A 12,789-nucleotide genomic window follows, 5' to 3' on the forward strand; every position below is an offset into this window, starting at 1 on the left:
AAGCAAGTCTCTTCTTATTGGTGTCATTTAGTAGTGGTTTCTTTGTAGCTGTTACGGTTTTCCTCTATCTCCTCCTCTGACGAGGAGGTGTAACAAGGATCGGACCAAAATGCAGCGTGGTGTTCTTGATACATGTTTAATAAAGAATAAACACGCACAATACAACAACAACAACAAACGTAACGTGAAAACCTATACAGCCTATCTGGTGCAAACTAACACAGAGACAGGAACAAGGACAATCACCCACCAAAACCCAACACCAAACAGGCTACCTAAATATGGTTCCCAATCAGAGACAATCACTAACACCTGCCTCTGATTGAGAACCATATCAGGCCAAACATAGAAAAGACAAACCAGACACACAACATAGACCAACACTAAAACAAGGAAAACACACACGAACGATGGTCAGAACGTGACAGTAGCAATTAAACCATGAAGGCCTGATTCACACAGTCTCCTCTGAACAGTTGATGTTGAGATGTGTCTGTTACTTGAACTCTTTGAAGCATTTATTTGGGCTGCAGTCTGAAGTGCAGTTAACTCTAATGAACTTCTCTGCAGCAGAGGTAACTCTGGGTCTTCCTTTCCTGTGGCGGTCCTCGTGAGAGCCAGTTTCATTATAGCGCTTGATGGTTTTTGCAACTGCACTTGAAGAAACTTTCAAAGTTGTTGAAATGTTTCGGATTGACTGACCTTGATGTCTTAAAGTAATGATTGACTGTCATTTGTCTTTGCTTATTTGAGCTGTTCTTGCCATAATATGGACTTGGTCTTTTACCAAATAGGGCCATCTTCTGTATACCACCCCTACCCTACCAACTGATTGGCTAAAATACATTAAGAAGGAAATAAATTAGACAAATTAACTTTCAACAAGGCACACCTGTTAATTGAAATGCATTCCAGGTGACTATGGTTACTATTGCTCAATACTGCCGTTCACATTGTGATTGAATGTGTTCAAAGTAAAATGCTCCTTTTGTAATATTCATGATTCTACTTTCATCATTGACATGATGTTGTGGGCTAAGTTTACGCTTTATTTCAGTCAAATCATATCTCTCCCTTATGGAGTTGTGGAGAAAGTAGCAGACGTGACGGTCCTCTAGTGGTGAAAAATGTGGACTGCAGAGGCCTCCCCTCCTTCAGCCCACCCACACTTCAGCTGTCACCCCTGTCCTAAAAACATCTAACCCACTTCGACCAAACAAGCCACTAAAACAAAATGTCTCTGTGAAATATTTATGGTTGGCTTCCAAGCCATGTGAAATACACTTCACGCCCTAACAAAATTAAAACTCTTAACTGGAGCAGAGTGGAAGCCCATGATAAGAGGCCCTGTTCTTGTGGGTCGTCTCCTTGTGGACAGAGGCCAATTGTCCAGCATGTCAGTGCTTGTAGGTGCCTTTCAACATGGAGCCCCAATGGAGTCCAGTTTCACAGTGAAACCTGAGATGAATGAATGGGACAAGGCGACTTCAACACCTCTGGCCCCAGATTAAGAACAGACAGAGACACAAAGCCAAGTCTCCAAGGTGATAAACCCACTTTATTAGGGATTCCCAGGGCTTCAGTGACCATCAGGAGGCATTAAAATACAGTACAGTTACAGTACAATACAATACATAGCACAATGTCACTTATAAACACTAGTGCTCATCATACAGTTAGATCATACCCAGGGCCATTTGTGGTGAAGTAGCGGCAGCAAACATGCTACCTACATCAGGTCAAAGTTATCCTGGTCCCAGATCAGTTTGTGCTATCCTGCCAACTCCTATGGACATTGTAAATAACTATTGGCAAGAGAGCACAAACTGATCTCGGACCAGGCTAGTTGAAAGTGTCAATTGAACAATATTTATCAAATATCACAGTGTTCAGTTCTCAAAACAGGTACCAAAAGCCAGAAAATCAACAACCTGTCAATCATGTTTGACAAAAAGGAGAAAAACATTACAGTACAATATTAGTTACACCCTGCCTTTAAAAACACTATGCCTATTGGTTTGTTTTAAAATGCAGGAGGGAGAGTTCATCAGTGTAAGGTTATAAGGTTATCTCTAAGGAAACTGCCAGAAATAAAGCAGTTCAACGCTGGAGAAAAAAGAGCAAATCGTAAGAAAGTGGTTGTTTTGGAGGGATTGCTGCGCCAAGGTAACCTCTTGCAGGATATGTCAACAGGGCACAAATACATATGATTCGCAATGCATTTCTATGCTGTCCCAATCCTACTAACTCAGCACTATGCTGCCGTCTTGTGCTTCATTAGTTTTGCCTCTTCCACATGCCTTTCTCCACTGTGACCTGGCCACATCATGAGTCAATGTTGTGCTTTTATGATACCATAGCCGTCTCTCTTCTGTATGTCTCTCACTGCAGCCCGACCCTGACAAACACACACACTCTCTGGTTCATGGGTCATTACCTGAACATCAACTATAACAACAGCAACCAACCAGTACGGTAAAACTCTGTTTAGAAACATTAGTATAGGAACCCCTTAGTCTTTTGAACAGGAGATTGAAAATGCAATTACACTTGGCTTTGGGGTGCATATAGAAATGGAGAGAGAAACCCTACATACAATACAGTACACTGCACAAGTCATGTCACGTCACACAGCTACCATATGTGGTGGAAAGCCAGTTTACAACCAGGAAATGACATCATCATGATGCAACATGCAATTTTGCCTGTTGGGGATGGTACTGGTGGTGAGATGCAGGAATGTCACTGTGAATGATGCCACTGACTTTAATGAGGTTCCGGTAGCTCATTAGCTTGGTGGAGGTAAGGTGTGCTGGAGGGTCAGGGGTCATCTATTTCTGGGCATGCTCAGATGAGGAGCGTATCATCACTTCTCATGGGGTACCCGGGCCAGAAGGACCCGCACATTCACTTACTCCAACACATACCTCATAACAACCTCTATGCCTTTGTTATATACATAACGTTTCAATCCCAAATGGATCTCGGTCAGGTTGCTGTTAACCTGTACAAGCTATGTGTTGGAGTAACTGAGTGGGCAGGCCCTCTACTCCTCCATGTCTCAGATGAGCACCCTGAGCTCCTCGTCAGTCAGCTGGTTGACCTCCATGATCTTCTCCAGCTGTTCAGAGTAGCACGCCATGTCCTGCAAGAAGTGAGGTATCCTCACATGCTCCATCAGCGCCAGGCCTTTCAGACGATCCACGTCCTCGTACGACACCTGGGCAGGCAGGCAGACAGAAACAATCAAGATGGAAATCATGCGAATGTATTTTAGAACAAGCTAAATAAAACAGACAGACAGAAACAATCAAGATGGAATTTGTGCTAATTTAATAAAATAAGGTTTCTATTAAGCAGGGAGTGCCAGTGGCCAACCCCCTCCTGTCAGGCTTTTGTTCCAGCCTTACTTTAACACACCTGGAACTGCCCTGATGAGCAGCTCATTGATGTGTTCGAGCAGGGCAGGTACAAAAGCCTGCATACCAAGTAGCTCTCTCGGAGGGTTGGCCACCTGTGCTATACAGATAAGCCTAGGAGGACAGACAGCAGTAACACTGGAAGCCCACACATTGTGAGTCATGTGTTCCCTCCCTATGCCTGAAGTCATTCTTCTTCTCAGGCAGAATCACATGGTCTGCTCTGCTCTCTCATACAGCTGTAGTTACATAAGCTTGTTCAACCTGGCATCTCATTCAATTTCATGTGCAAATAAGCATTGTCGTTATGGTGAAGGAGAGAGGAAGAGAGGAGAATAATATGAAAGCTGTGCAGTCAAACACATCCAACCTTTGTCTCCTGTCTGCAGTGTAATGCAAACCCTTTGAAAAATAATAATTATGCACAAAAAGGCATAGGATGCAGACCATAGAATAAGAATTGGTTACCTTGTTAGCCGGTTAGGTAGCCTCCTGATAAACCTACTCTTGCTATGTCTACGGGTTCTAGTCTGACACATTAAACAGACCCCGTTACCCACCTTCCCCAGGGACATGAGCAGCTGGAAGTTAATCCTCTCTCTGTGTCTTAGGATCTTCAGGATGCCGTCCAGGTACACCTGGTCCTTCCTGAAACAGCCTGAAATATACAACAAGCCCATCAAGATGACAGCAGTACGTACTGAAACAAGCTGAACTATACAACAAGCCCATCAAGATGACAGCAGTACGTACTGAAACACCCAAGGCCTGGTAGAAAATGCTGACTCCAGTAGGATACAAGGCGAAAGCTAGAGATAAGTGTGTGCCTGCATGCAGGAATGCCTATGTATGGGCGTGTGAACAAACGTGTGTCTGTGTTAGTTACCAGGCTGTGCGGTGTCGCTCTGCCCCCTCTTGGCTCGTACACAGTAGTCCCAGCGTGTGTTGGGGTCCTGGACGAAGCGTCCCAGGCTGTGGAACAGCTGAGAGAAGGACATGCGGCTGGCCTGGTACACAGTGTAGTAGAGCAAGGCAGCCCTCCACAGGGTAGGGTCCTTACGGAACAGGACAGAGTGGATGCTGGCCAGCCCCTCCTCAGTAGGGTTCAAAGGTCGGAGGTTGTGCTTTTTCCTGCCTACTCCGCTGCTCCACGGCTGCTGGGCGTTGTTGATGCCCCGGAAGTAGTGTGTGCCTGGGGAGAGGGCACAGACACAGGAAATGACCACAGTGGCTATACTGCACCAACAGGGTGAAGAGACCCATTGACAATGTATTTGGAAGCTGAACTCATCCTCGAAAAAATAACTGTGCTGCTGAGTACAGCAGAGCAGACTAGTGGGCCGAGGCAGCACACAGCAAGTTCAGTATTGAGTGGTCCAGTACCATGAGTAATGATTGTGTTCATTTAAATGTGCTGTGGTTGCGTATGTGCTTCTTATGAACCAAGACATGTTTTGAACCTAACACTCCTGACCCATTCTCCATGATCCAGGAGAAACTGTGCATCGAAAGACCCTTGAAAGACATTACTGTGTGGCTGTAATACTGGAAAAACACTGGGATTTGTGCACCTCTTGACAAAACTAAGCATGATAGAGGTATAATGGAGTTATACCACTCACTGATCTCATGTCGTAGCATGCCCTCCAGCCAGTGTTCCCGGGCTGTGGCAATGTTGATGGTCAGAGTAGGCCGGCTGTTCACCACCGTCATGGACGCTCTGGAGAGGAGGTCGTCTGTCACATTGACCACTATCTGACAACAGACAGAGGGAGTGATGTTGAGACTCACTTTATATGGAGCACAATCTGGCAAAGACAGCACAGAGAGATATGTAGTTATGGAATGTGTACCTTAATAAGCGCTACGGTACCAAAGCAGGATATGGGGTTGCTATGTGAGGAGGGGACTGTGTGGCGGTTACGTCATATGAGTGCAGAATGTTAATTATAGTGATTTTGGGGGAGGGGGTTTAAGAGGAACATGACGAACCAGCCCCTGGCTTGGCGAACCAGCCCGTCTTGGCAGCCTGGTACTTTATTCTGGCTGTTTCTTGTATTCTCTATGACCTTCATGGCTCAGAACATGACAGAGGCTGTTATTAATCTATTCAGCAAAAACGACAGGGCCAACAGAGGAGTCAGGAGGATGTGTTAAGGGAAACGGAAACCTTGTACAAGCTGCCTGTCACCGAGGGGATGTCGGCCTTCTCCTGTATCTGTGTGGCTGTTCTTTTATACCCAGGAGTACCTGGGAACTGCTCTCTGGCATAGCCATTAGATGATTAAAACATAGCTGACCCAGGATCTGTGGTAAGGGGTACCTTCTACCTTTCTCCAGGTAAAAGTTGCCCTTGACCACAGATCTAGGATCAGATTACTCAAGACGCTCTCTCACCTCCCCAATACAGCCCTCCTTTTCCATGTACTTCTTGACCAGGTACCAGATCCGGCCCTTGGTGAGCAAGTTTCCCCCTGTGGCCTGCTCAAACTTCTCATAGTTCCCATACTTCTGGAGGGCCAACTCCATGATACGCACCGCCTGTAGGGAGAAACACAATGATATGCCGTCAACTAACAGACAACATTAGGCTCAAATCTAATGATGGACTCCGGTATTATCTTGGTAAGGATACAGCTATAAAGGCTTGATTCCATTCGAGTGCAACTTGTGTTCAGATGATATTGAGGGAAATAACAAGAACTTGTCTCTTCCTTCAGTTGATTTGTTTGAAGGGACATACTGCATAGAAAACAGCTCCCTATAATTAGGCTATATCGGGGATGGGCAACTTTAATGGGGGTTGGGAACTCCAAAAATCTGAACTCATCATGAGGGGCCACAGTTGCCCCTAAGTTTTAGAGTTCATTTTGTGCAATTCCACACATGTTGCCGTAGGGTGTAGAGAAAATGCAATTTTACAGTTAATTTGCTACAATTCTACACATTTCACCACAGGGCTTTAATTTGCCCTTGATTACTTCACATTTAGATAGCAGTTCGCTAGAATAACTTAACAATCGACAAATGTTTTGCTGACATGGGCTAATTGAGTGACTATCAGTGACTGACATAACAATAGAAAAACTGTTGATGCACAACCAAATTTTGAATTTGCACCTTGAGCAGGACTCTGTGGGCTGCCAGTTGCCCCTCCCTGAGCTACAGTGCCTTGCGAAAGTATTCGGCCCCCTTGAACTTTGCGAACTTTTGCCACATTTCAGGCTTCAAACATAAAGATATAAAACTGTATTTTTTTGTGAAGAATCAACAACAAGTGTGACACAATCATGAAGTGGAACGACATTTATTGGATATTTCAAAAAAAAACTGAAAAATTGGGCGTGCAAAATTATTCAGCCCCCTTAAGTTAATACTTTGTAGCGCCACCTTTTGCTGCGATTACAGCTGTAAGTCGCTTGGGGTATGTCTCTATCAGTTTTGCACATCGAGAGACTGACATTTTTTCCCATTCCTCCTTGCAAAACAGCTCGAGCTCAATGAGGTTGGATGGAGAGCATTTGTGAACAGCAGTTTTCAGTTCTTTCCACAGATTCTCGATTGGATTCAGGTCTGGACTTTGACTTGGCCATTCTAACACCTGGATATGTTTATTATTGAACCATTCCATTGTAGATTTTGCTTTATGTTTTGGATCATTGTCTTGTTGGAAGACAAATCTCCGTCCCAGTCTCAGGTCTTTTGCAGACTCCATCAGGTTTTCTTCCAGAATGGTCCTGTATTTGGCTCCATCCATCTTCCCATAAATTTTAACCATCTTCCCTGTGCCTACTGAAGAAAAGCAGGCCCAAACCATGATGCTGCCACCACCATGTTTGACAGTGGGGATGGTGTGTTTAGCTGTGTTGCTTTTACGCCAAACATAACGTTTTGCATTGTTGCCAAAAAGTTCAATTTTGGTTTCATCTGACCAGAGCACCTTCTTCCACATGTTTGGTGTGTCTCCCTGGTGGCTTGTGGCAAACTTTTTACTACACTTTTTATGGATATCTTTAAGAAATGGCTTTCTTCTTGCCACTCTTCCATAAAGGCCAGATTTGTGCAATATACGACTGATTGTTGTCCTATGGACAGAGTCTCCCACCTCAGCTGTAGATCTCTGCAGTTCATCCAGAGTGATCATGGGCCTCTTGGCTGCATCTCTGATCAGTCTTCTCCTTGTATGAGCTGAAAGTTTAGAGGGACGGCCAGGTCTTGGTAGATTTGCAGTGGTCTGATACTCCTTCCATTTCAATATTATCGCTTGCACAGTGCTCCTTGGGATGTTTAAAGCTTGGGAAATCTTTTTGTATCCAAATCCGGCTTTAAACTTCTTCACAACAGTATCTCGGACCTGCCTGGTGTGTTCCTTGTTCTTCATGATGCTCTCTGCGCTTTTAACGGACCTCTGAGACTATCACAGTGCAGGTGCATTTATACGGAGACTTGATTACACACAGGTGGATTGTATTTATCATCATTAGTCATTTAGGTCAACATTGGATCATTCAGAGATCCTCACTGAACTTCTGGAGAGAGTTTGCTGCACTGAAAGGGGCTGAATAATTTTGCACGCCCAATTTTTCAGTTTTTGATTTGTTAAAAAAGTTTGAAATATCCAATAAATGTCGTTCCACTTCATGATTGTGTCCCACTTGTTGTTGATTCTTCACAAAAAAATACAGTTTTATATCTTTATGTTTGAAGCCTGAAATGTGGCAAAAGGTCGCAAAGTTCAAGGGGGCCGAATACTTTCGCAAGGCACTGTATATAAATAGCTCCCTATTGGGAATAGCACATTTTGTCCAGTAGCCAGGTCAGGGCAGAACAGGTCAGTGCTTTCTCCATTCTCTCTAGTGTGTGTTCAGGGCTGTGGACTAGGCTTAAGAGACAGTCCCTACTCTCTACAGGTCATTAGAGATCATCCTCTCTCTCGCCCCAGCACACACACCACAGAGATCAAGTAGAGACCAGAAATCAAGTCAGTTCTGTGAAATGTACAGTAACTGGAGATGTTATGCAATAGTACAATTACCTGTTCACATCACATAGAGTAAATCAGTTTCTAAAGTTGGGCAGATAGCTTAATTTGTGTTTCATCGTTTATTTAAGTTCAATAACAGTTAATTCTGATCATGGAGTATGTAACAAAAAAAGGTGTCCTTTTCTACATTAAATCTACATCAGTAGAATGAATGGACACACAGTTGTATATACTGGGAGTGTGTAAAACAAGACTGGTGCCAGGAGTGGAAGAAAGAAAACATGATAGCACAAACTGCAATATCCTCCACAGGATCACTTTACAGTGCATTTCCTGTAGTCTTCACTCAACTAAAGAGGCTGCCATATGTTACTATCAGTATACTAGTGTTACCCAGGTAGCTAGTATGCAACAGAACACCTCAGGGGATGCTACTAAGTTCAAACCGCACTCGAAACACTAGACCAGACTACATTCTATTAATTCTACAGAACTATGATTTAGACAGCGGCCTATCTATTACAATCCTTGTGATTTACAGTAGTACTCATTACTTTAAAGCATAAACCTCGGGCCTTTTATTGGAAACGTATTTGTCCCTCAATTCATTCTTGTAGCTCCGCTAACTATCTATGTATCGTACAAAGATGTGCATTCCTATTCATGTATCCATTAAGCTTTACGGCGTCTGATTTCTATTGTCTTTCCTGTTGGCGTAATCACAACATGACTTTTAACATACTCAACTATTGATCTGTCGGTAGAGTAGCTTGTTGGATATCTGCCCAGAATAAGGGCTATTGTGGATATCCATTTGATACATACTAATGTGGATAGATATTTTCTGCCTCAACCCTACAGCTCAGACAGAGAGAGCACTGGTGTCTTTTTCTATCTCCACTGGTGTGCTAAGCTGGAGTTTTAAAGCAAGTTTTTCCCAAATAATCCATCCAATCTTGTCTGACAGGATTTGTCTGCTACTTGGTTACGTGGCTTTCACTGAGTGGCCAGATTTACTTGGTTTACTTTACAGCTCAGTCTACCTCTTGCCTTTGCTGAAAATAGTTGTATAAAACCTGTGTCCCGTTCCTGGCCTTACACTTACCTGTGACAGTAATTGACATGGTAGTTCACTCCTCACCTCTCCACTGTGTTAGCTGATGTGTAGGTAGATTTCTGGTTTAAAATGGCCGAAAAGTGCTATTAATTCATTAACATGGGTCTCACCTGTGTCAGAAAGCGGTCGGAGGCGTTGTTGTGGCGAGCCAGCACCAGCGGAGACACAGGGTTGCTGTACTCAAACTGAGGATTGTAGCTGAAGTCCGACTTGAAGAACTTCACCTTCTCCTTCTCCACATTGGACGGCTTGATGGCAGTGAGGATGCAGAGCTTCTTGACCCCGGCATTCTCCCCTTCGCGCATCACCCCTCCTCTGGGCAGAGACGGCAGCTTGGTACGGGGTGAGCTGGTGAAGCATGTTTTCCGGGGCCGGGAGACAGGGCTGGGGGACAGGCACGTGGTGCTACCCAGGACCTTGATGCTGTGGGCTGGCTTGGGTCCGCTGGGGAAGCCCCCTGAGGCGGAGGAGAAGACATGGTGGTGGGAGGAGAGCCTGGTGTCTCCGCTGCCCTGCTGGCCCAACAGTAACAGAGGAGTTACAGACGGACGGCGGTGGCTGTCGTGTGACCTGCAGGTTGTAGAGGCACATCTCACAGTCTTCTTGGGCCTGCGGTACGGGGAGTGCTTGGGGCTCTGTCTCTCCTCCTCCTCGGCCTGCAGGAGTACATTGTAGCTGCTGGTTCCCGTGGTGAAGAGGTCCTTGAGGATGCTGGATGACAGCTTCTCCAGGCACACCTGAGTGGGGCTCACAGGCCGCTTGTCTGGCACCCTGGGGCTCGAGTACTTCTTAGAGATCTCCATCTCTACCGGCACCATCGAGCTAAGGAGGAACTTCTTAGACTGCTCCATCTCTGGCCAATGGAGCCTTTCTGAAACAACAAGTGATGATGACTGACCGAGGGTTGAGTCAGTAATGCTGTCGCAGCAGCTTACTTATTTTAGATTCTCTCACTCACTCGCTGAACAGTACCTACATAGAATAATCCTCTTACAGAACAAGACACAGAGGAGTGTCTTCAGTCTGCAGCCAGTTCAGCTCTAAAGCTAGACTTATGTGAATTCTGTCATGTGTGCGTGCGTTGTTCAGAGAACCCTAACAGAGGTGTATTCAATAGCTCAGAAGGTGATATCATCGGTTTGGGTTTGCAATGCAACACTGACTCAATCAGCCTCGGGTAATAAAGGCTGCTACTATCCTCTTCCCCTTCATAGAATCACAGTGCATAGACCTCAAATGGACATATCCAACATACTCTGCAGTTACAACTTTATAGCAATCGTATCAGCAGTCCTTAGTGGGACTAGCAACTATGCTTCATTGATTTCTCTATGCACAAAGCACAGTCAGTTATGATGTAGGCCTAGTCACCTAATTATTCCCATCATGTCTCCAGAGTCTGACAGTGTAGCAGCCCTTGTGCAGAGCCTTGTGTCCTGACCTCCAGTGGGATGGCTGGATGACCAGGAGCATCATCACACTCTGTATAACCACTCTGTTCAGACAGGAGCACTGATGTGGAAGTTATGCAACCACTGCACTAACAACACAACCACTTCAGGGCTTCAGCAGATCACATGGCAACAACAGATTTGAAAACAAACCATTCCAGATAACATTGCCAAGCTGAATCATTCCAAAAGATAAGGGAGTCAGTAGCTAGTCACAGAACAAATACATTAAGAATGGATAAATATCCCTTTTGACCATGTCAATGTTTTCTGCTTTATTACAGCAACAGGTGTCTTTTGCAGTTCTTCTACAAAATAATTGTCGTGGTGCACTGCAAAATAGCTTCATTTAGATTTTTGAGGAAGTATAGTACCGACAAGTAATGCAGTACAATAGCTACTGGAAGTTAGAATGCATATTTAGACTGTTATAACAATTTGGCTGTACTTTTATATAGCTATTTATTTAAATGTGTGATTTTATTTAAAGTGACGTTGGGCGTCTTGAAAAGCGCTTAAAATAAAATGCATTATTATTATTAAGCATGTAATTACTTTATGACAGCTTTGTAATTATGTCTAAAATAACTTAGTGTCAAAACAGTTGCAGAATGATAGGAAAATGGAGCATATATGCAGCACAACTGTTATAAACCTAATAACGAAGACACTTTAAAATCATCATAAAGTATGCTTAGCTACATAACAGTAACCAATAAAGCATTGTATCTGTTTGAAGTTCCGTGTGTTTCTGTTGCTGCCGGCGTTCTGACCAGGTTGGACATATTCAAGTGAATTCAAGGCATAACACAGATCAAGTGCATACATACCAGTGACGTTTATTGATTCGAGCATCCTCTTGAGACTTTGTTCTGCGGACAACCACTTGACAACGTCTTCCAAGCAAAAAACAAGTAGCTTGCTATTATAGCTAGCTAACAATTAACGTTAGCTAGCTAACAAGCTTGCCAACAGTCACTAACCTAACCTAGCTCGCTAGTTAGCTAGGTCAAACTGAACAAGACTAGCTGGCTATGGTCGATAACAGCAGCTACCCAGCTAGCAGAGAACGTCCTTCGTTGAGCTCCTCGGCATCAGTCGTGTCGCTGTAGTTCTGGAGCTGTGACAAGATACGAGCTGTTTCCATGGTGCCCCGGCAACGTCACACAGAAACATTTTGTGCTTCTGTGAGATTGTTAATTTCAGTAAAAATAAGAGACAATATTTGTTGTGTCATTATAGTTTATACATAGTTTATACTAATGTATCGCTGAATAAAGGGCCTTGAATGTGCAGGATACAGCTAAGTAAGCTGTCCCATTGGCTTTGTGTGGTTGAGAGAAAGTACAATCGACAGACACAGACAGACAGACAAACTATTCTGTTCTATTCTAGAGATATATATAGAACAATTCAGCTGATCAGATTCAGAGATATTTCTCTACATGTGAAATCGGCTCTAAATGGTCTCTATGTACTGTGTGTGTAATGTTTACTGTTCATTTCTGATTTCAAATCAAATCAAGTTGTATTAGTCACATGCGCAGAATACAACAGGTGTAGGTAGACCTTACAGTGAAATGCTTACTTAAGAGCCTCTAGCCAACAGGGGGGTAGCCATTTGACTAGATGTTCAAAAGTCTTATGACTTGGGGGTGGAAGATGTTTAGAAGCCTCTTGGACCTAGACTTTGTTATTTCACTTTGGTTTATTATCTATTTCACTTGCTTTGGCAATGTAAACATATGTTTCCCATGCCAATAAAGCCCTTTGAATCGAATTGAGAGTGAAACTTGAATCTGATTGGCTATAATGCGT

General features: G+C 44.0%; 1 protein-coding gene across 1 annotated transcript; it reads right to left on the reverse strand.

Moving 5' to 3' along the window:
* Window positions 1-1,532: 1,532 nt before the first annotated feature.
* Window positions 1,533-12,073, reverse strand: LOC139372686 (putative tyrosine carboxypeptidase MATCAP2). The gene is made up of 7 exons (XM_071112471.1): window positions 11,802-12,073; window positions 9,631-10,391; window positions 5,817-5,960; window positions 5,042-5,174; window positions 4,306-4,611; window positions 3,980-4,077; window positions 1,533-3,220 (listed from the first exon to the last, which is right to left on the reverse strand). The coding sequence occupies exons 1-7, from the start codon at window positions 11,824-11,826 to the stop codon at window positions 3,062-3,064; spliced, it is 1,626 nt and encodes a 541-aa protein (XP_070968572.1). The 5' UTR covers window positions 11,827-12,073; the 3' UTR covers window positions 1,533-3,061.
* Window positions 12,074-12,789: the final 716 nt, after the last annotated feature.

Source organism: Oncorhynchus clarkii, chromosome 18 (assembly GCF_045791955.1).
Source record: "Oncorhynchus clarkii lewisi isolate Uvic-CL-2024 chromosome 18, UVic_Ocla_1.0, whole genome shotgun sequence".
NCBI classification, from domain to species: Eukaryota; Metazoa; Chordata; class Actinopteri; order Salmoniformes; family Salmonidae; genus Oncorhynchus; species Oncorhynchus clarkii.

What these genes read in the sequence shown, in the direction of transcription:
- LOC139372686 (XM_071112471.1), bottom strand. Translation starts at nt 11,826, where the DNA reads ATGCTCGAATCAATAAACGTCACTG. An exon ending in CGAATCAATAAACGTCACTG is followed by an intron (nt 10,392 to 11,801) that starts GTATGTATGCAC and finishes TTGTTGTTTCAG; the next exon opens with AAAGGCTCCATTGGCCAGAG. An exon ending in CATGCTACGACATGAGATCA is followed by an intron (nt 4,612 to 5,041) that starts GTGAGTGGTATA and finishes CCCTCTCCCCAG; the next exon opens with GCACACACTACTTCCGGGGC.